The following is a 23,969-nucleotide window of genomic DNA, read 5'->3' as shown; positions in this document are numbered from 1 at the left end:
CGTTGCCTTTTCTGTCTGGGAACCAAACCTTTCCCAGAGCCCCTACGGTGCAGCATGCGCAAAAGGCAACAGAAAGGGATTTTCAAAGTCTAGTATAATAAACTCACGACCTCAAGCTGGGACTTGGGCATGGAGGCCCAGGCTGACATTTGTCTTGGCATATGCAGGCAGTGCCAACGTAAGTGCAGATAACCCACTGACATCAGTAACATGGAAAAAGTGGCCTCAGGGCACTCATTGAGTTGCTGATTCCATTTGGGTCTATGAGAACCCACATTACTGGCATGGGACTGGCAATGAACCTTACTTACAGAGTTGCAGCTGCAGAGGATTTGTGTAATATAGGAGCCCTTTAATCGCTGTCATAACTGACTGATTCCATGATCAAATGCTGCAGCTACTACATAGAATATGTAATAACACATCCTTCAACAAAAAGCAAGTGCTGACTGACTTTTTATGTACTGTTCTTTAAGAAAGAAAGAAAGAAAGAAAGAAAGAAAGAAAGAAAGAAAGAAAGAAAGAAAGAAAGAAAGAAAGAAAGAAAGAAAGAAAGAAAGAAAGTTTAAAGAAATAATGTTTCTGGCAACATTAGCAACATTTTCTTAATATCTGTATGATATCTTAAATCTTAAATATTTCAAAATCCTTAAAAAAGCGTGTTGATATGGGTATGGCAAGCGCTTCTATACGTGGGTGTCAGGTATCACAATATAATGAATGTAAATAGAAAGAAAAGATGACATCACCAGTATAGCAAGCATTATTTTCTGATTAAACTCTGCAGACAACAGACCCACAGATTACAGTATTCTGACCAGTTCATCCACCCCACCCCAGTGTAAGCCTCTCTTGATCTGAATTTATGACCAGATTTCATGAAATAACATGGATCTCTATGGGCCAACTGAACTGATCTGTGTGATTAGATCATTGTACTGTAGGCACTGTCTATTATACAACCTGTCTAAACTTCATAATTTAGAGTCTTCTTCTGCAAGTGTGATGAATGCATCACATCTGTGCCGTGTGCTCTACCCAATAATTAATGGCTGCAGCATTAAGTCGAGGTTAGCATTTACAGATAAGGAATCCATTTTTCTCCGAATCTGGAGTTAGTTTTCCATATCTGGTGAAGATGAAGCTAATGTAGATTGTCTTTCATTCTTGAAAAGAGCCTGACAGAGACAAGGGGTGGCTCCAGGGGTAATTTATGACCTCTTCAACACACATTGCACTCTGCAGTGTGTGACACAATCAGTATGGGGTTTATATATTGTAATATATTGTGAAGGAAAACAAAACTACGCTGACAACACACTGTAACAACACCTGTAAATAATTAAGTTTTAAATGTGCTAAATATGTCACCATGTTAAAAGCAAATATTCTGCATTATACACTACTCTCAAAAAACATGTCCTTTTAAATCCCATGTCCAGGGCATCAACAATTCTTCTTACATATCTTTTCTCAAAAGGAATAATTGCTTCCAAGTCACATTCAGATTTTGCACCACTGTTGTTGCAACCTGCCAGTTCTAGACTTGCTGAGGGTAAATGTTTATGCATTGTTTTGATCATTGCATTCAGGACATCAGAGTGTATGAACAAACTAAGAGCCCATAGAAGGCCGGGGTCAGTTTCATCCAAACTCTCAGAGCCTCTCACAGAAAGAAAACTTCAACAAACTTTGCAGAAGTGTCTTATTCCTTCTTCTTCTGCGGTTTACTGGTTGTGTACTACCAAAAACCCTCTGAGCTATTTAAACAGACAATAACACTGGCCCTCAAGTCTTGTTTACTTCAGCTTAACTTTCCACTTGTCCCAGTGCTAACAAAATGGTGACAAACACCTCTGCTACGCATTGGATTCACATGTTCACCAAGCATGGCAATAACCAGCAGAGGAGGTACAAAAGAAGCAGCCAACCATTATCAGCATGTGATTATCTGTCGGCGCCAGTGTGTGATGCTGTAAAACAGAACTGGGCCATGAGTATGCTCTTTGTTATGTTGTTCATAACGAGGGTCTCTATCTTTAGACTGCTTTACTGACAGCATGTTTATGAAACAGTTTTTCATGCACTGATCATTAGCCAAATATTGGACTAACGGGAATCTTGAGGAAAGTCATGTGGAGGAGAAAATGAGACCTCATGATTTAGTCATTGAGAAAAGCAACGATGGAAAAACATTCGCTTCCAGGGCATTTTCTGTCCCCAATTAATATTCAGAGATTTCTAAAGGCTTCAGTTTTGTGTTTATGTGGTAGAAACATAATAGGCATGGCTAAATATGGACTTCACAGGCAGTTTTAGGCATTTAAGTATGTTTTTTTTCACTATAGATCCTTTGGGCTAGACTACAATATCTCAACAACTATTAATTGCCATGAAATTCATTGTCCTTGATCACCCTCAGCGGATGAATCTGAAAACACTGTCAGATTTTTGAGCCACTGTCTTTTCCTTTGGCGCCACCACACGGTTGACATTTCTAGTTTGTAGTGACTTGTGTCAAAGCTATTGGATGGATTACCCTCAAATTCGGTACATACATTCATGGGGATCAGATGGTGAATAATAACAACTTTTGGGATCTCTGGATTGTTGATCTTGCAAAACCAGCAGGTCATTGTTTTTTCACACACAATGTCAAATGCAAAAGTAAAACTGAACAATCAGTCAGATCAATGTTGGGCCCAGCATCAGTTATCTACATTAACTTGCAGTAAGCATAATGTGTGCCCAAATATTCTTTGATGAGGCCCTTCTGTTTGAAGGGAGTCACGGTTGGGGCAAACGCCCCACTCGTCATCCATATAAATATATTCAGACTGGAATAGAGACAAAAGTATGTCTTCAAAACATCATGGATTATGGTTTACACCACAAAACGCTGACTGACACTCTTGTGGTTGATCATTGAGTGGTGAATCTTCAGCACACTTTTCCCAGAATGGCTGTGCGTCATGAGGGAGAAAGAAAAGCTACCACTGAGGTCTTAACATTTTCAGACTAATGCGTGGAGCCTATAGATCTACCAGGCAGCGAGGCTTTGTTTAAGTTCTCCAGTCCACATTGGTTGATTACACACCATCACCACAGATTCCTCATCATCTCTCTGAAAAACTGTCTTTGTTCTCACTCTTGGGGTTGCCTCCCTGTGGGCCAGAATTCCCGAGGGAACGTAGCCAGGGATTCACTGCGATGGCTCTCATGCCAAGACAAAACACTGAAGACCAAACCAAATAAAACAGCGACGAGGATACATTACGGAGAAAAGCGTCATCGCATGAATTTCACTGGTTTGGCGGCATTAGTGCAGGATGTTATCACTTCTAATTCTGTGTTTGGCTTTGCAAAGTAATAAAAAAGTAATAAAAAAAAGTAAAATATTCAGTAGACTATTATCTGAGGGAAGATGGATTTTTTATTATCATATACAGTATGTATGGTTCTGTATGAGCTGATTCACCTCAACCACTTTGTGCATTCCTTATATTAAATGAACAAGTGTAATGGTTATGAAATTAAGCTTGGAAAGTATTTTTAGATAAATCAGGTTCTAGTGGTTGTGGCATATTATTCTTTGTCATTTTGTGTATACTTTTGTTTACCTTCTCACATACAATTTATAGGTAAACCATTTACAGCAGGTAACTCACACTCTGTAATCCCAGTATTCAGTTTGCTCATCATAATATGACAGAAAGAGAGTCCACACAAACCATTGCCTGAAATGCCCCCATGATTTGAAAAAACTATGTACAGGTGAAAAATGAGCAGTCAGGAAGCTAACACATGGCTGAACCACAACTTTTAGATCACCAAAGAAATTTGAGTAAAATTTAGCTGGAAGACATTTTAATAAATTCCAAATACATTTCAAATGCTCCCTTTAGATTGATGACTTTGGTAAAGCCTCTATCCTCCTTTTGTATCTATAAATCTTACCACATTCTTATGATGAACAAGCCGGCCAGACAAACTCCTGTCATAACAACATCAGCCACATCCCTGCTTCGCTTGTTTTGGTAGATGCTGCTTCTAATTCCAGTATCACTAAACCTAAAATGTCTTGCCAACTTTGCTTTCTATAAACTATGTGCTGTACTATAAGGCCTCTCTGACCAGATACATTTCACGATAATAAAATTTTGGACTACACAAGTTTTTCTGTACAGTAATCAAGATCCTGCCTGGAAGTCTGGATTGGAGTATATGATTTATATCGCAATAAATTCTTGTGCAATATTCCAAAACTCCATTAATACAATTATTTATATTGTAATAACTATGATTTTGTTTAATATGTGCAAATCCTCAACAGAATGTAGTATCTGATATAAAAAAATAAAATCTCTAAATAAAATTGATATCACCATGCTGATCAGCTAGAGTCAGCAAATTATGCCATAGTGAATGAAAGCTTTCCCAAAAGCCTGAATGTCAACCTGACACTGTCATTCAATTTATCTTCTGGGAACTATGAACAGCTGTACCGCATGTCATGGAAATCAATCCCATAGTTGTCGAGACAATTCACCAAAAAACACAGATATCAATCTCATGATGCCGAAGTGGTGAACCGACCTGGAAAGATGAAGTAAAAATGAAGCAAGATTGAAAATATGCTGGCGTATACAGTATCATCACTTAAGTAGAGAACTCACTGCTAGGTCACATTTCATTTGTTAATTCATGATACATTTAAAGGTTTGATTATCAGTGACCTCAACCACAAAGGCTGCAGAAAAAAATATCCACCATGGTCGGTAGGATTCATCTTCTATAGAAAAAACTATTGAATGTCAGAGCAAACTGCAATGGCAATCCATTTCCTTACTTCTGGTTTCATCCAATAGCTCTCATGCAAAGATATTATGCATTACTTAGTGACTGTGGTTCCCTGAAGCTCAGCCAGTGTCAAAAAGTCATGCAAGGGTATCAGTACTGAACCAACAGGCAAAGGACTCAAAAGCAAACTCCGGAGGCAGTTCAGCAGAAAACACTATATTCAATCAAGGTTCGGTGCACAGGTGAACTGTCCGGTTAGGCGAAAGTTCAAAATCATTAGGCTGAAGCAGAGTCGAAAGACCTATAGTAATAATAAATCTATAGTGTTGCACTATTCATGGTACAAAGAAATGCTGAAGTGGCATTTTCATCTCTCAAAGTCATGAGAGGCCTTGGAGCCCCAGAGCCCAGAACACTAGAAAGATTTATTTCCATGTCCTTTAAGTTTTGTAGATAGTTGGAAATATGTGGTAATCTATTCATATTCAGTTAATTTCTTGTGATAGACCAGCAATAATAATGGACTTATAAGGAAATGTTTAAAGTGATGGATCAAGTTCACCAGTGCAGCCGAAAGAGTTTTGACACTTAATAGACTTTCAAGACAATCGCAAAAAACAAATACAACTTTACTGCTTCCCTTTGAGTCCTATGAGATGCAGTTGTCGTACAACCAATACAATATGTTGTGCAAAGCACACTTAAGGACAAGAAAGTTGTTGAAAGCTGAGTTTTTTCTCTGAGGAGTCCAGGGATTTGTTGTTTGAGTACAAATCTTTATCTCCATGGACAATGGGAGTAAAATAGTCATCACACAAGCCAGTTGCAGCTGTTGAATCAGTAAAGTAACCAGGGCCTTGTCCAACCAGGGCTTAACTGAAACTGAACATCTGCCTGAAATAAAAGCCCTGGAGGTATGAAGAATTATTAGGACTTACAAGTTTTCTCTGGTCATCTCTCTCCTTTCCTCTTCCAATGTCTCTGCCCCTTTCTCAGGTTTTGAGTAAATGAGGCATTTATTAATGGCATGTGTACAGTGATGTCATCATCTCAGTGAGCTTGTCACAAACATAAAGTGACAAATGAGAGTTTGAAATGGTTGTGAAAATTTAGTCAAGTCCACAGAGTTTCTTTCTTTCTTCTGATATCATTCCACCATAAACTAAAGCCATATTGGCAGATTAAGAACGTGGTCTAATTCACTTGGCATGAAGCAAAGCCAGGTTATGAACATGGTTAGAGATATTCTTCCAAAGATAATGGACAAATCTTGGGTGGCCTAGGTCTAGATTTCATTCATAAAGCATGAAGCAAATATTTAGCTTTATGCGCTGGTCAAAGTAGATTTAATAAAGTTGTGCGGCACTAAACATAACAAGGCAGACCCCTTTCCACCTACTATTAATCGGCAGAACATAACTGAAGTATAATAGAACCATCAAACACTGTTACCAACCCTCAGTTGATTTTTCCTCATCTCAAAATGCCACTGTAGTCCAAAGTAAGTGCAAAACACACAAAATAATTATGTTGTACTCCATGGACACATCTTTTACTGAAACAGACACAGGTGTTGTAGCATTTGTATGTCGTATTTATTTTCAAATTGTGCAAAAAATATAGAATTAAAACAAATTCTCACATTTTAATTATATCTTACCATATTCAGGATTATACAAAAACAGAGAAAAAAACATAGTAATTACAGTTTCCATAACTTTACAAAACTTCCCATAAAAATTCCCATATAGAAAAGGCTTAAATGCCTCGCGTAGCAATAGGACTGAGGTAGAATAAAGAGCTAAAGATTCTTTTTTTTTCTTGGCCAGGTTTTAGCTTTATATTTACAGCCTTGTTTTGTTATTTGAAAACACTCTGTTTGCATGTTTTGCAACCCCAAGGAAACAAACTGATAGAATGACAATTCTTAATGGTACAACTGGACACCACAGTCCTGAAGTACAAATCGGTCTGTATATCTGTACATATTAGTTTAAATGGCAGATGCTTGCTATGCTAAATGTATTTATTTCTGTGCATTTAAGAGAAACAGCAGAAACACTGTAGAGACCTATGTGAAGAGAAGTGTGAAAAGTTTTTTGTTTTATATAACAAGAAAATCAAATCAGGGTTTAGGAATGGCAACGGTGCCTCAATCCAGTATATTGATAGACATTACAGGTGTCTCTATCACACCTACACTGCATCGTGTAAATTGTTCCAAAGTGAACAAACTGCAGTTTGACGATGAGATTCCTTAACATATTCCCACATTCTTTAGATATGGGCAAGCCTTGCCACATAAATCTCTCTCTGACCTGAAACATGTGACACATTCATCCGTCTTAGGTGGGGAGGGGAGAAATTTAGCATTTTCATAAATCTTACAGAAACAAGACAGATGGTATAGGAATAGTAGGAAGCACTAAGTAATAATAAATATGACATGAAAAATGACTGCATACTACCTTTAACATGTTTACACACTGCGATTGTTATTTAATACATGTACAGTATTGCCTCCATTCTGAGGAGTCATCTGCAGCTCCCATATACTACAGATTGAACCTAGCGATGTAACAACTTCACTAAATCACCTCCACATGTCTTCTTAAGGAAACATAATCTATGTACAGCCTGATGCTGCCTGTATACACTTCCAATGACCTCCATATTTCCTCTCCTTTTGTATCTGCTTGACAAGTTCTGGTCTACCCAGCCAACAAAACATCCTCACTCCCAATGAGCCCAACACTTAACTTATAAATATAATTTAGACATAGATTTGGTTTCACAGGCCAAATCCTCAAGAGCAAAAAGCAAAGACTATTCAGGTGGGCAAAAAATAAAATGAAATAGACATTAATAGACATAAAAATGTTAATATATGGTACTCCATTTTTAAAACAAACAAAATATCATATATTCTGTACACAATGATTAAATACAGTGTGATCAGTATACATTCCTTTGTAAGAAAACCAATTTGAATTTGTAATAGGAACATCAATGTAAACATAATACTGTCAGTAAAAAATGTCTAAATACAAACTTCCAGCACCAGCTGTTCAAAGCATCATAATATGTAAAAACATTCTGTATTCACAGATTAAGTAACTATGTAGAAATATCTATAGCTGTAGTTAAAAAAAAAGTTCCATCAAAATATTGGACAACAACTTTTACTGGATGGCTATTGTTTATGAACAAAGAGGGAATCTGCTGGGAATATCTGTTTCCACTGAAGGCATAGAGACAGATGAACATCATGGTATCCAACCTGTGGGCACTTCCTGCTCTTCAAGAGCAGCTGAGGCGACTCTGTTGGTCTCTGGACTTCTGATCAGAAGTCTCACTCCCTCACAGCAAAGACTCGGAAAGAGCCTCCCTCTGTGTTGCTTTTGCTGCAAACAGGCAATACAGAAAACATGTTTCATTTGGTAACAACAAATACAGACGCAACACAGGGCAGTCCAGCAATTTAGTATGTAACTTCCCTAAAGTCAGGGAAATTGTGAGAAATAGATTGAAGGGGAATGACCAAACATTTAAGAAACAGAGGCCGAGTTATTCTGAATTGAATCCCAAGTTTTACACTGTATCCTTAATGCATAATTCTTAGACCCTAATGACCACATCAGGGTTATCTGAAGTCTTACAGGGGAATTCCCAAGGAAGGGACTGTGGCGGCTGATGGCACCATGAGGTGCACATCACTTGCAACCACTGTCTTTTCCACATCTCAAGGTCTGATTCACAAGAGATATTACTCTAATCATATTACAGTGCTAACGTAACTATAGAGTTTGCAGTTGAGTGCAATCTGGTCTTTTTGCATCAGATTGCAATTATCCTTTTGGCAAAGTAAAAATGTTGCCAAAGAACACAGTAGGCAGAACAATGGCACAGAGAAAAAGAAAAATCGAAATGTTCAGACCTTGAAATATAAGGTCCTGACTGATGAGGTGCAGACACTCTGAAGACGCTGATTATTTCACTGTAGCTGTGTGTGCTAAAAGGACTAATCTATGTGAATTTGACTGTTTTTGCAATAAATCTTATTTGCATAGAAAACGGCAAATGTTGTGCTAAATGTATGCATATAACCTAATTTAAATAGCACGTGAGCATCGAGACTATTTATTTGGAAGCGCAGTTAGGGGTGCATTTCACTTTCTGTCTTATTTGTGCAGGTTTAGCAGCCGCAAAAGCTACGTAATCCTTTTGTACATTAGACCCCCAAACTTTGGAAATCTCCCTCTAAAGCTACAGACGACATATATAACTGTTCACAGGCAGAGTAGTAGTCCCTATGACAAAAAATGGCCCTGGGAGACAAATAAATACATGTTTTTGCATTTTCTTTTGTTGCACTTGGAAGTCTGCTTTTTAGCTAAATCCATTAAAAAAGTACACAATCATGGTGTTCACAGCATCTTTGTAAATGGCATAATGACAGTATGACTCATTGTTGCCGTATATCTGAGTCAGACCTTTTCAAGCTACCAGATGTGTTAAACTTGATGACTTTATAATTAATTCACTGGTAGGGAGACCTTGAAGCTCTGCCATGATCAATAATCATGATGGGCCTGTGCGATTGGTATCAGATCACAGATAATTGTCCGTATAGGAAATCCCTGACTAAGTGGTTGACAGCATTTCCATCCTCGAGTAATCAGATAGGCTGTGATTACTTCTCCAGCAACAGAGTCCGGTCCAAACTGGCCACCCTGCCATGATGTTGGCACATGGCACGGACTCTCTCTCGGCCGTTTATTGACCTCCTATCCCAGTGCCCTGAGTGGGGCTTTCGCAGTTATGCATTAGATTTCATAGTAGTCAGTCTCGGATTATTTTGGCCACTCAGCACTTTGCACACTCAATTGAAATGCCTGAGTAAAGTAAGCAAAGATCCCATGTGTGGCCCATCCACACACCAAACCACACCATTACTCTTACAACCCCACATGCCAGCAGGACTGCCCACATGGGCTTCCTTGCCTAAGCGTAGTTTGTGGAGCTGGCCACAGCCATGAGAGTGATGTGAGGAACATGGTGTGCATTCAGGGAACCCCCTACATGCAGTATTACAGGAGACATAAGTCAAGGTACCGTATGTTGAATAAAAGCACCTTTCTCATGCATATTATAGATACTCTTGTCAAATTTACTTGTCTAACTTTACTACAAGCTCTGTGTTTTCATTTCAATTGTATCTCAAGGTTTTCTTCACCACACTCCAAGCACTTACCCCACATGCATGATTATTGTGAACATAGTAAAACCTGGAGATATGGATGCGGACCTTTCTGATTTTGCCACATCTTAAATTTCTTTAGCAATTTAAATAGGTTTGGTGCTGTGCCCATTGAAGGCTGTTTAACCCAGTAGTTAGGGAAATAATCAGCAATGGGCACTAGCTAACTAACTACCCAGTTACATTCAGGGAACAGTTGTAAGTCGACATACAGAAATAACTAATGTTTCTTTGATCAACGTGAAAAATGTTAAGTCAGCTGCAAAGTGTTCGTGTTCAAAGCCCCTACACACTGTCTGCCCACCACACAGGTGTTTTCAATCTTGCCTAATTAGACCTCTTCTTTTAACTCTGTGGTTGTGTGCAGACTTGACTCTCCTGTTAGCTTTGATGCACCTGTGAGGGTGGGACACTTTATATTTTTATCATGCCATTTATTGCAGTCAGTTTGCTGACCTTGTGTAAATCCAAGCATAGTTCTGTTTAAGAGACCTGGCTAGCGGTTTGGGAAAATATAACACCATTATTCGGGGATCCTAACCACAAAACAAAACATACTACTAACTCCTATGAAACTTTAGCAGATTACACGTTGCAATCCTCAACCTGCATGAGTGGCAGATTTATAAGGTGTTTGTACATGTGTTTTAAGCGTTAACAAATTCCCACACTTCCACAGGCTTTACTGATAGCTTTCATCACAACTAAGGAGGCTTTTCTGTTTCGCAGCGTTCAAATGGTTGTTTATAGAAGCATTGTCTAAACATGAATGGTTATTCACATTTTCAGATAAAAAAAAAAAGATAAAGATATAGATTTCTGGAACGCAGACTATCATTAATGTCACTATGGTAAACTACAACTATTTGACATTTCTTTGTACCTTTTGTTATTGTGCAACAATCCTCATCTGGGAAAGATTATTACAGTAAAAATAGTTCAACACAAAACAAAATTGAGTAGTACCTCTCAGACTGGATGCCATTTTTCAGGACTCCAGCATAGCTCTTTCTCTTGTCCAGTGGCAGAACATCCACAAAACCGCCGTCTGCTTTGATCGCCCCAGCATGGATGGCTGCTTTACAAATACTGGAGCTCTGTGAGGACAATGTGTGGCAAAGAGGACCAATACTTTTACAGCCTTTTTCACAACATGAATATCTTTTCAATTCCTTAGTTATCAAATACAGCACAAAATATATTGGAGTTATTCACAGACACCCGCATTTGTTTCACAGTCTGAGTCAGCACAACAGACTGTAAGCTCTTATCAACAGTCTGGAGCAGAATCATTTATTTCTAGTCTAAACACTGATCACACTGTCCATACACCCCTACAACACTTCTCACCAGATGGTTTATGTCTCATTTCTGCCTGAGATTGTAACCTTTCCTTGGCATATTTGCTATGAGCCACACTGCTGCCTTATTCTGTGACCATTGTAAGAAGTTTAAGATTTCTGGGTTACTGTGATCTGTGTCCAGCTAGACGTCATCTAAGTTTCAAAGAGAAAACACCATTTAACACTATATCAACCTCACGTGACTGGGCAAAATGCAAACTGGAAAAAATCCACAAGAATGATGTGAATTCCTACAAACTGTACATCTGATGAATTTAGTCTGAAGGGAATATTAGAATGACTCCTCTACATGATTAACATGATTTAGGTGACTAATGAGGGATGATGTAAACCAGTTTTCATGAAACCATTTCTGCCTCCTATCTCTGAAACACAAGCACATAGCCCGAGATAACACTTGTATAACACGGTCTAGCCCGATGCTATGGGATACATCCCTGGCAGTCTCTGGATTTCCTCACCATTACTCACATTCTCTATCGAGCCACATTCATACTGTGATTTAATGGCTTTCCATGCATTACAAAGCTTGCAAAGTCACTCTAAATTAACCATGCAGCAGACCAAGATATACTTTTCATTCGGTATGAACAAATAACACCTTAATAAATAAAAAATGCTTTCACGATTCATGATCAAGGTAATTTAGAAAATGCAGATCATTGTTTAACTTACATCTGTGTAGATGTTGTTTCCAATTACAGGCGACCAATAGGAAGGCTGAGTTATGCAGTTGGCCGGACAGAAGAGCCTGAGAAACAAATTGGATATAAGTACTAATTTGGATTAACAGATGAGGTTTATTTTCAACACATTACTTTCAATTCAGCATTTATAAACCCTACATATTTTTTAATTGTTTACAACACAGTATAAGAAAGTTGTAAGGAGATATAATGATATCACTTATGGGTGGCAACAGGAGGACTAACTGTAAAGCAGAACTTTTAATTGGCTAATCATATGCTTTGGAGAATGATACGATGGTGGATGTGAGGAGGCACCTTGGACAGTGTGAGTACGGCTCTTTGAAAGGGCAGATTTCAGCCACAGTGGTGTAGCAGTCTGCAGTCATTTCTGTCACACAGAGAGAAGAGAAAAACACTTAATATACCCAACATCTGTTTGCTGACTGTGTGAATTTAAATGCAATCATGACTCAAAGCTCTTGTAAAAACTGTGCCTCACTTACCTTCCACTTTGGCCACCACAAAGGCATTACTTGGTTTATATTTACTGTAAAACAAATCAGGATGTTAAAAAATTAGGAAAGAAAATGGCTCCCAAGTAATTCCGTTATGGCACAATATGTGAATCATAGAGGCAGATAAATGTGAATCAGCAAAAGTAACGCAAATGCAACATATTTTGGAAAAGCAGGCCCAATATCTACCTGGAGGACTCGATGCCATTCTTAGTGGCTCTGACAAAGAATGGTAACTTGTCCATCCTCGTAACGTCGACCACTCCTCCGTTGTTGTCAATGACACCAAAATGAATAGCAGCACGGCAAATACTGGATTGCTGAAACAATTTAATAAAAATGACAAATATTAATTTGCAGAATAAATTGTTGCATGATTCAAGATGTTTGTTTCATGTTGGACATACTCACCACATCATAAAAGAGAGTTCCATAAACTTTCCCTTTCTTATTCAGACAATTAGCAGGACATGTATATCTGCAGAGTCAGAAAATGAGATGGAGACAAGAGTGAGTTGAAATTGGGGAGGAAGTTAACGTAACATATTAGAATAAATAAGACATATTTTGTGCACATCCGAAAAAATAACCTGACCTGTTGCAGGTAGCGCCTCTACACTTATCTCGCAGTCTAGTCTCACACTTGATTTGTTGAGCTGCAAGAATACCATCATAAATTAGTGAAGAATTGTACCAAACATGAATGTTTATGGTTATTTTCAATCATTCCTGCAGCTACCAAGGAAGGTGTTGCTGGGAGTCTTTGAAGATGGCGTCCTTGATGTGGTGGGCTTAGGAGCGGAGGGTCTGGGTGCTGGTTTCTTGGGAGCAGACGGTTTAGGTTTGGCGGTGGTACGAGGCGGCAGTGGAACCTGAGGCTTCTCCACCTCATTCATGTCCTCTGTCTCTGAGCGCTGAGAGTCTTTAGAGGGACAAACGGATCAGGGCTCAGGTTGGTAACATGTTGAGTGAGTGAATAAAAAACATGTGGTGTTTTCTCACCTTTGTAGCACTGGTTATTCCTACATCCTCCTCCATAGCTGGGAGGGCACTGGGAACAAGGGCGGCCGTGCTGGTATGGAGCCTCGCCGATCCAGTTGCCCCTGCAGAAGTGAACAGTGGATAACTTGACTAAGGGGGAAATGAATCATCAGTCAAGCGTCACTGGGCTCATGGCCTTGTAATTACTTCAGCGCTCTTTGTCTATGGTCAACACTCCTAATAGTCATTAATCTGTCAAATTTATAAAAACACTCGTTGTCTCTCAAGCAATAACATCCTGTGGGCCGTCTGGAAAACAAGCGCCTGCTCTGCTCTTATATTCATTTACCCATGCTACATCATTATGTTTCTATTCTGAAGTCAGGATGACATATTTAATCCAATATGTCATACAAATGTATTGGACAACTTGTGCTACATATTTGCAGTGCAGCTATGTTAGAGGTACACGTTGTAGCATTTGTCAGCACTGTAAGGAGGAAGAATGTAAACACAGGAGACAGAAGAGCAGAGGTGTTGATGAACAGTGGAACATGGAGGAAAACTGAGCTTACTTTGGGGAATAGTTGCACACAAGGTAAACAGCATTCTCCCATGTTTCTCCCCACACGTTCATACTTCGACACACGTGCACAGCACAGCCCACTCGATTAGTGGTCGCCCAGACCAGCTGTAAAGAGGGAAATGAAAGAACGGTCAAAGTTAGGATGAACAACCGCAATTAATAGACACAGCAGAGTAAACTGAGCTGGTGGCCCAGTTTTCAATCACTCATTCCAGATTGGCAGCTACGATTAATGGGGCCACTGGGACTTCCAGGACAGCTTGGTCTGTTATTCTGCCCCAGTTAGATAGACGATGGTTGGATGAACCCAGTTTGCTCTCTCTGACACGATCATGATCACTTTCATCACCCTGATAGAAGTGGAAAAAATTGCAGTTCTTAATATCTTAACTCTTAAGAAACAGAAGTCAGCCCAGGCTCACATATGTCCAGGGTCAAATAAAACGCCTAATTAAACGGAAAGCTGCTGCAGAGGTGTTCCAGATGAATGATGTGTCATTCGATGGTGAATACAACACAGCATGTTCCATAACTCCTCCAAACTTTCCTTCCAAACTCTGAAACATGTGCACTCTCCCTGTTCAGGAATGTTCATCTTTTTTCCTGGTACAGTCAGAAGCCACTGGAAGCCGTGAGTCAGCACAGACTGATGTGTGCTGAGTTTTGGTAGTTAAACTCAATCTGTACTCTCTAACTCCAGAGCATCTAGCATTCCTCCACAGAGGTAGGTATGGATTATGGCTGCCCGGTCTGCAGGTACATCAGCACTTGCGGCAAATGAAGAAAAAAGAGACAAGGTGAGGATGCTCAGATTTGGCATTGTCTCCTTTATGCAGCATCTTCAGAGGAATCCAGGTCAAGCAGTTAATGGTGTCTGGTGTGTCTGGAAAGTATTACCAGATGGCAGTATCTGGTTTCAGGGCGAAGGCAGAGGGAGGAGTCTGTATGTTTCTGGTAACTCATCCCAGCAGCTGCAAAGTAAAGTCTGGAGGACGAAGTGGCCAGATCCCCCATTTCTGTTTCCTTTTGGTTGATTTCTACATATTCTCATCCACTCTTCAACTCTTCTCTAAGTCCATTACTTGCATCAGATCTTCTATTCATCCTTTTCTCTCTACAAGTTTTTATTCATCCATGTAATTTAATCCCTCAGTCCCTCTACAACTGGGCCAATAAATATTCAGAAATATCATATAGGGTGCACACCACATGTTATATCCTACCAACACCTGTCAAGTGACATATGTTCCATATTACAGATGAAAGAAGGCACATGACCTGATACCAAACAGATTTGATCATAAATATAGTAGACATTAAAGTGTATGTTTCAAAAGGAATTTGAAAAATGTATTACCATTTGCATACTAGTTTTAATGTAAGTGCTTAGTTATAGGAGTACTCAATTGATTTAGCAATGCAATTCTATAAAACGGAATAAAACTATAACTATATAAAACTGGATTGTGTAGCTTACGATGCAGAAGAACCAAACATTTGGTCTTTTTTTTCCGACACATTCTTCTTTCTTTTCAAAACCTGGCACTTACATTACCCACAATGCAACACCATCTCTTACAGTTCGATTGGAGCCCTGCTCTGTTTTCTTTTCTTTTTCACCTCACCTGGGTGTAATGAGTGCACATCGGCCCTGAGCAGCGTTCTGGACACCAAGGATTGCACTCCTGGGGGTAGGGATAGGTGTAGTCTTTCACTTCATCGTACCAGGACTGGACATGGAAGGCAGGAGAGCGGTATCTGTAGGACCCAAGTGCACACAAACACACACACACACACAGAGAAAAACAGTAGGCTCAGTCAGAAGCTGTCCAGGTACCAGGGGCAAAAGGGAAATATCCGAGAGAGCTGCCAGGTGCTTTGGCCAGACTTGAAAAACAGTGCATGAACCTCACTGCCCTTCCTACTCCTCCCTTCAGGCCTCAAATGATGAGTCTGAATTTGACCTGGCATACAGAACAGCAGTCTGCACCCCCCTCCTTAAACAGGGAAATCAAATCAGCTTAAAAAAAAGAATCAGAGCAAACGTAAACATGGCTCCACAGCCAAACAAATCTGTTCAAGCTCTTGTTATAAACATCTCTTTTTACGGTATTGAAAAGTGCTGAGCTTCTAAATGGAGAGCGTACAAGGGGAGTGGAAAAAAAAAGACTCCACATCGGGGGTTTGTTGGCACAGGAAGAAAGAAGGGAATTGAGGGGCTGTGAGAATGGGAGCAGATTCCTGCAAGGGCACCTGCTGTGATAGACGTACACTGTCATGCACAGAGGTCTACTGTGGCTGGTGTGTACTTGGACACACACACACACTCGTTCACACATACATCAACCTTAATAGGCTAGCACATGGTAGCACCACCCATGCTTGTACTTCACACATAACAATGGACCTATATTTTTGTTCACTGTAGTTTAAAGGAAAGAACTCCTCTTGCAGAATTGACATACTTACGGTAATTTAAAAAAAGAATTACATAGAAAATTCGTATGACCTGTTGATTATGTGACAGAAAAACTATAAACTAACTAAATAGAAAACTAAAGAATGTTCCAAAAGTTCTCAAGAGTCCACAGTCAAGCCATCGGCTCTGTAAGCTTGTACATGGTGCTTTGAGCTAAATGTTAACGTCAACATGGTTTTGATTAAAAATGCTAAAATGCAGATGCGAAACAGGTAAAAGGGCAGCAGAGGACCTGGACAAGAATCTATTGACTAACAGCTTATTACACATGTTATATTGAATTTGCAACATTTCCTATTGCAGTAATATAAACTAAATAAATGATTAACTAACCAATAATAAAGCTTGTCGCTAGAATTTGTAAACCATTTTGGTTTCTTATCAGAGAGTGGTACAAAAAATGTGTATTCTTAAAAAACACATACTATAGCTGACTGACGATGTGTGTTATTGCCTCTCACCTTCCCCAGTGAACAGCCAGGTTCTGTCCAATAGACCTGAGCAGGTCCTGCGGTCCATGGTCCCACTGACACTCCTCTGACCACTGAGTGGCAGACCGCTCCAACTCATCATCCCAAACCTGCACATGTAAAGTAAAAAATAAAAGTCACACGGAATTCCTTTCTTTTAGACGCCAATGAGAAGACGTTTGAAACTTCACCTGCTGCATCTGCTACAATATAAAGCATTTCAACAAAAGAAACCTAACCACAACTCGTTCAAGGCCTCTACTCCTTCACTTCCTTACTTCCCATTGAGCTGAAACTGAGACGAATACAAGTACAAAATTAACCTTTGAGGGTGACATTTGAGTGGAGCAGCTGGCGCCTGGCCCTGGTCCACTACAAATCTCCAGCCATCACCTCTGAATTATCAACATTTCCACATTGGGTTTCTTTACAGCGGTGGAGAGCAGGGGGGAAAGCAGAGAAGACACCTGACTCTCTCAGTGGACGGGGCGCTGTGGAGGAAGGGAGGACTGCATACAGCACGGCCCCTCAGAGCACATCTCCTCAGTAAATTTCCAGCCTTTTGGTGGTCGCTAAAACATGCACACACAGACACCACTGTAACCCCAAACACCCATACACTAACACAAACACACACACTGTCTGTTCGCTGGAATTTGGGAGAGCACTGGGCAGGGTAAGTCTTCAGACACTTTCCTTCCCTGCTATAACCGCACTCCAGAGACACACAAGCCGCCACTGCTTCTCTGAACATGAAGGACCTCGTGGTTTTCTATAACCTCCTGTGTGTCTCAACAATAATCCCTCTTCTACTTTACTCATTGATGTGCCACGTTGTCCCAGGATTTTCCCTTTCAAATCCCCCCACCCACCCCTCGCTCTCCTGTCTTCTACAGCGCTGAGCTGCTTGCAGGTTGGACAGAGTCAGGATTATTATCCTCCTTGTAAAAGAGCAGCACAGCAGGCTGGCAACCGCCTGCCATCATGACTGCATGTTTCCAGCCGAGAGAAAAAGTTGTTTTTATTACAGCAACACTGCTTTTTATGCAGAATTCCATTTTAAACTTGCTGACACATTAAAATTGAGTTCTTTGTGACATTAAGCTTAAGATTAAAGTTAATAAATTGGAATCATCTTTAAGAATAATAGCAAAATAGGTAATTGGGGTAATGGGATTTGTCTCACCATGTGCTCCATGTTTGAGGACGTGGGGTAGACGGAGCCCCTCAGCTTGTTGTGCAGCACGAGGATCTCCTCACGGTCCGACCAGCGGATGGCACGTCGGGTCCGGTTGCCAGCTGTGTTGCCGGGGCTGTTCTGGTCCGCCGCCTCCTCATAGCGGCTTAGCAGCTGCCTGAGCTCATTGGAGTCGGGCAGGAAGAGGGAAGCCGAGTCCCTGACGCACAACAGCAGGAGGGAGAGGACAGGGATCCAGGTCATGGTAGCGCGGGTCATTCTGACACTTCAGCTGTCTGGGTTGAACTCTCAGGCTGCAGTAGACAGGCAGATTGTGTTTTATGTCCCAGACACAACCTGCAGAGAGGAAATATTTAATGAGTCTTTCCCTACTGTGTGAGTCAACAGAGCAGAGTACAGACTACTGCACTAATGTAGGAGTCTTTTTCTATAACCATGTTGTACATTTATTGGGGCTGGGATCAAATATTGATGTTCACTTGTATTGTGTTATCTTGTAACTGATACTGGCACAAAGTATCTTATGATGATGATGAGAACTGACAGTCCTCCCTCAACTCTGGACTTTTTATTCTCAGATGTCCTCCTTTCTGTCAGTTCAGCCTTTATCCAGTTTGTGGTTGTTGCTTAAAAAACTGTTATCAGGAACACAAACAGAATCTGATGCAATCCAATGCAACAGCCATGCAATTATCCTCTCTCTTGAGAAACTTTACATGTTCAGGAATTGCTTACACTGAGGCGTTAACAGTTCATGTGTCTGGTCATTTTGAGGCTGTATGAGTAATGCTGTATTGGAGAATAATATTGTTATTAAAAGTTAATATCTCAATTTAGGAGCTATGTTTCCCTCTGTCTCTCCCAGTTACTGTGGTGTACCATAGATAATTGACTTGCAATACATTTTGCTTCCCAGAATTAACTACATTATGATACTGTTAATATATTGTGACATCATATTGTTATATTGTATTATCATTCTGAGAGTGACCCTCTAATGATTGATCCCAACAGTTTATACTGAGCAACATTAAATAGGAATCTAAGTCATTTTAAGCAGGTTTAATTATATTAAATAACATGAACCGTACCACAGTTAGCTTCTGTATCCAAAACATAAACTCTGTTTCAACGAATTTCTGCCTGATTTGCATTGTTTAAGTCCTTTAAAGAGCCTTTCTACCTAATAATAATAATATGGTTTTAGCATTTTAAGCGTCAGCAGTAAATCTGACACTGACTTTGGGCTTGATGCACCTTAACTATACTAAGAGAAATACTACCTCTCCTTATCTCTTGACTCAGACTATTTTCTAACCAAACCGAGCAGTAGGGTCGAGACACTGAGGAGGGAGACCTTGGTTCAGGTTGACAAGCTTTCACCCTGCTGAACTGCATTTTATTGTGAACACTTTATTCCTGACACATCCAGGGGTATATATTTTGTAACTGACCGTGCATCTGACCTCCATCTGGAGGGCAGAAAGCGTGACGTCCAAGATTTGAGCTAAACCAAATATCACAAAGTCACAAAGTTTTATAAAGAGAGAAGAGCAGTCCAGCAGGAAACAAAAAATAAACCAAGCTCTAGCTAGCACTAGTTGCTCTCATCCTTGATTCCCTTCACCTCTTTCCCCCTGGCTGAAAAGGCGGCTTGAGGTCTGGCACCGGCTCTGTGTCAACATGCTGTGCCAGCTCGGGGCACTGTGAGCCAGCGGGCAGATCAGGCACCACACCCTTCTCCTCTCCCCGTTCCCCCCTTTTCACACTGAACCTCTACCAGCTTCTCAGTCTGGGCCCTTCTCATGGCTCTCATGAATTTAATACCAGAGTGACAGACAGAGTAGATGAATTGGACACACGTACATATCCACATCTTGTCAATGGGAGCTGAGCCCTCTCTGCCACTGGCTGGCTCGTGTCAGATCTGAAGAGGGACTGACCTCCTCTCAGCCTCACCACGAGGTTGAATGTAAACAAAAACCCATGTCATAATATAATTGTCTGATTTATATATTTTAATAGACGCTTGCTCAATTTTTCATTCCCTTAAAAGACTGGCACTCCACCAGTTTTTCATTTTTACAATGGCTGGCCCTAGAACTCTAAAATTAGTTTTTTTTCTGGTAAAGTATGGGGTTTTTATTGTATTAATGACCTGAAATCTAGCATTACATTTTCCATCAAGGGAGCTACTGCTTTCCCATTGACATTTGCTCAGTGAAGCTGCAGACTAACAATGAATGGCAGTTTCTTGCCAACACTTTTACAGTTGCATGGTTTGTAACCCACCATTAAATCAACAGGGTTCATGTTATATTACTGAATAAATCAATACGTTTGAAAATTAAAACAGACTTAGGGATACGGATCTAGCTTAATTCCCAAAACATTATGTCATCATTTTTATTGAGTGATATCTGCACACAGTTTTATCATATTATTTTTTGCATTACAGATTTAGGTAAAACTGAGAATAATCAAATCCCTGCTATACCTGCGTGCTGAAATCTAAAACACAAAACATGACAAGTAAATGTAAAATGTCTCAGAATGCTCACCTCTATCTTTCTCGAGTATCCAGTTGGATGTGTCGGAGCAGTGTCCGCTCTGGAGAGCTGTATTATTCCCTTGTGAGAGGAGCGGGCTGCTGCTCTTTGGCGGTGTTCCTGAAGCACACAGGAGCTGTGTGACTCCTGAGCAGCTCACAGCGCCTTATATAGAGAAGGAGACCCCTCGGGAACCAGGGGGGGGTGGTGTCTCTCCTCACTCCCCCCACTCGCCAGCCTCCCTGAAGTGGGCTCTGTTCTTGGCAAAGGGAGTGCAGTGCGCGCGCGCTGACGAGCAGCCTAATGTCAGGAAGAAAACTACAAATATGTTAAATCAGCAAGCTGTCAGAAGAGCCAGCGGCAGGCAGTCAGACCGCCATCTCTGATTCACGTTTTGGTTGACTGTTCTTTCTCAGATATGTATCTTCACAACCAGCTTCAGACGGGCTTCAAACATTATAGCAGACTAAACAGGGCAGCAGGGACTACTGCAGTCCCCCAAACTAAATAAATAAAAAGCAATACATATGAGCACTCGTTTTTTATTTACCCCATGTGTAAAGGGCTAAATGATATGTAAATAATGCCTATTTTAGTCATGCTTATAGATAAGTTAACAGCCATTAACTATTTAGGGCCGTGCAAACTCCATTGGCAGAAGTGCCTTAAACTTGAATTCTTTCTAACAGCCACCAGGGGGCGACTTAAGAAGAAGTCTGAATGTATAGAAGTCTATGAGAAAATGACTCTTCTTCTCATTTGATTTCTCAGTTAACATTGTAAACAAGAGTTTATGATCTCAATCAACAGTTGCGAGCCTTCTTCAATACAGCATGCCGTTAATTTAGTAAATGATGGCCCCATTAAGAATAACATAGACGATAAAGCAGGGTTTGCTTTAGAGCGTGGCTGCCTTGGGATTGACAGGTCACGACCACATCGTTGTCTGGTCTGGTAGCTAGTCTGCGTTTTCCTCTTAGAACTTTGTCAAAGACCGACCAAGTGCCCCTTGGCTTCGTATATCGACGCACTATGTATCCCTCTAGTGTCGGGATGGCATGTCAGTACCGTAAACTGTATATAAGAGGGTCAATACACATCCGTTACATGAACAGTCTTCTTTCAAAATAAACTTCTGATTCCACAGGAAGTTAGATCTTGACATCAAAAACACTTTCAAAAAAAGGAGCGGGGTTGACTTTACTTTTTAGCAAATCATGTCCAGTGACTAACAACTCAGGTGACAATATGTCAACATTTACTTTTAGTTTGTATGGGACACAAACACAACTCTCCTGGATGAAGTCCTGTGTTTGTTTGACCCACCCACCATTAGAAGACTATCATGAATACTACATCATATGTTCTTACTGTCCACGTAAGCCTTAGGAGGGTTTACATTGGAGTTAGTTGAAGGACCGGTACGTTGCATAGAGCCAGTAAAGGCCTCCATGCATTGATTTCAGATGCCAAAGGTTACTGACCAAACATTGTTAGTTGACCAGTTCGGATTTAGGAAGGGTTGGGTCTGTCGTTAAAGTTATCAGGGCATTAAAGGTGCAATATTACAATTTTAACCACTTGATGTCGCAAAAGAGCACTCCTTCACAGACCGAAACAAATGGGCACCCCACAGTAGTGCAGCTCAAATGAGCTAACATGCACTAAAAGGCACGTGTGGCCGGCTCGGCCATGTCAACAAACAAGGAGAAGTCAAGATTACAACGCACACAGAGGGGGAGTGACTTCATTCTCTGTTCAGGTAGACATAACACCACAATATCTTTACAGAGTAAAAAGTTCTTTGCTGCTTTATTAATGTTCTGAATATCTCACAGATAACCCAGAGTTGTAATCATCAGCCAGTTGTGCTACTACGAAGTTAATAACTGTTTTCTGTTCCAGATCATCTGCAGCTCTTTGGTCAAAGGGTGTAAAAAGTCATATGGGGTTTCCAGAATCCGGTAACCCAGAAGTTATAGATTGCTTATAACTAGTCTGAAAAGCACTAGTAAATGATGTATTAACTATTAATAATAAAAGTAATTAGTTAAACCTTCTTTATACAGGGTGTCTTATTTGAAAGTGGTACAAACATTTGATTATTTACTTGACAATATAAAGTGTCACTACTTATGATACATTAAATCGATCTATCAAGCAGTTACAAGACCACTTCTGTCATGATGTAAATAGATTTTCTTGTTTTCGGGTGATATTTCAACATGTGTTTATCATATCCAGGTTTTCATAACCAACAAAATACAGCAAGTCAGTTACAAAACAAAGCAATCAGATCCTGATGTTTTTTGAGTTGGCTGCAGCTTCCAAACAAAAACCCATCCAGATGTAGGAAATGGGAGAGAAAAATAACACCATATTACAAATAATTTAACACCTTACATAAATTATGTAGACATTCACTGGTTGTAGGTGAAATCAGCTGTTGTAGTTAGGCTGGAGCAAAACCTATAAATCAAACAATTTACACCAACCATTAAAACCAACTTGTCTTCTTAGCTGAAGTCAAGAATGACCTGCCTTAGGGAACATGGCATAACAATTCTAGAGGCCCTGCTGTCGACAACTAAAGATCAACTGCTTCATTCTTTAAAAGTGTTGTTGATAAATATAGTATTAAAATGCTTCACTTATAGGATATATGCGTTACAGGATAAAGAGGCAAAAAAGGATTTCCTGCTTTGAAAACAGGGATCATGACGTGTCACAAGGCCGCGATATGACCCAAATAGTTCACATTTTATTCCATCATGAGCTTGATTTCTGTCTTAAAACATCTCAGATATTTGCAAGACCACGGCCACTCAGAAGGAATGCTGGTTTGGGCTCTGCCCTCAGTCAAAATACATGTTTAACAGGAAGTCTGGCCCATCGTGCATCTGCTCGCTTTCATGGTAGTTACGGACAATTCTTCATTTCAGTAAAATCCTTTTTTTTCATGGGATGCAGGGATTGTGATGTACCAATCCAGAGATTCTGTAAATGGTGATATTTTTGATCCAGAAAATGATATTAAGATCCCTTCCCTCCAGGTGTCTAATGCAGTCCAGTGGCATT

The 23,969-nt window shown here is 40.2% G+C and overlaps 1 protein-coding gene across 1 annotated transcript; it reads right to left on the bottom strand.

The window, feature by feature from the left end:
- Positions 1–7,693: 7,693 nt before the first annotated feature.
- On the bottom strand, positions 7,694–20,929 carry crispld2 (cysteine-rich secretory protein LCCL domain containing 2). The gene is made up of 15 exons (XM_054615644.1): positions 20,904–20,929; positions 18,331–18,678; positions 17,136–17,254; positions 15,821–15,953; positions 14,185–14,300; positions 13,631–13,731; positions 13,368–13,550; positions 13,224–13,284; positions 13,040–13,106; positions 12,818–12,948; positions 12,617–12,660; positions 12,429–12,501; positions 12,100–12,175; positions 11,027–11,157; positions 7,694–8,204 (listed from the first exon to the last, which is right to left on the bottom strand). Exons 2-15 carry the CDS (start codon positions 18,598–18,600, stop codon positions 8,153–8,155), a joined length of 1,557 nt encoding a protein of 518 aa, XP_054471619.1. The 5' UTR covers positions 18,601–18,678; positions 20,904–20,929; the 3' UTR covers positions 7,694–8,152.
- Positions 20,930–23,969: the final 3,040 nt, after the last annotated feature.

Source organism: Anoplopoma fimbria, chromosome 2 (genome assembly GCF_027596085.1).
Source record: "Anoplopoma fimbria isolate UVic2021 breed Golden Eagle Sablefish chromosome 2, Afim_UVic_2022, whole genome shotgun sequence".
In the NCBI taxonomy this organism is placed as follows: Eukaryota; Metazoa; Chordata; class Actinopteri; order Perciformes; family Anoplopomatidae; genus Anoplopoma; species Anoplopoma fimbria.
This window is presented reverse-complemented; position numbering and strand designations above follow the sequence as displayed.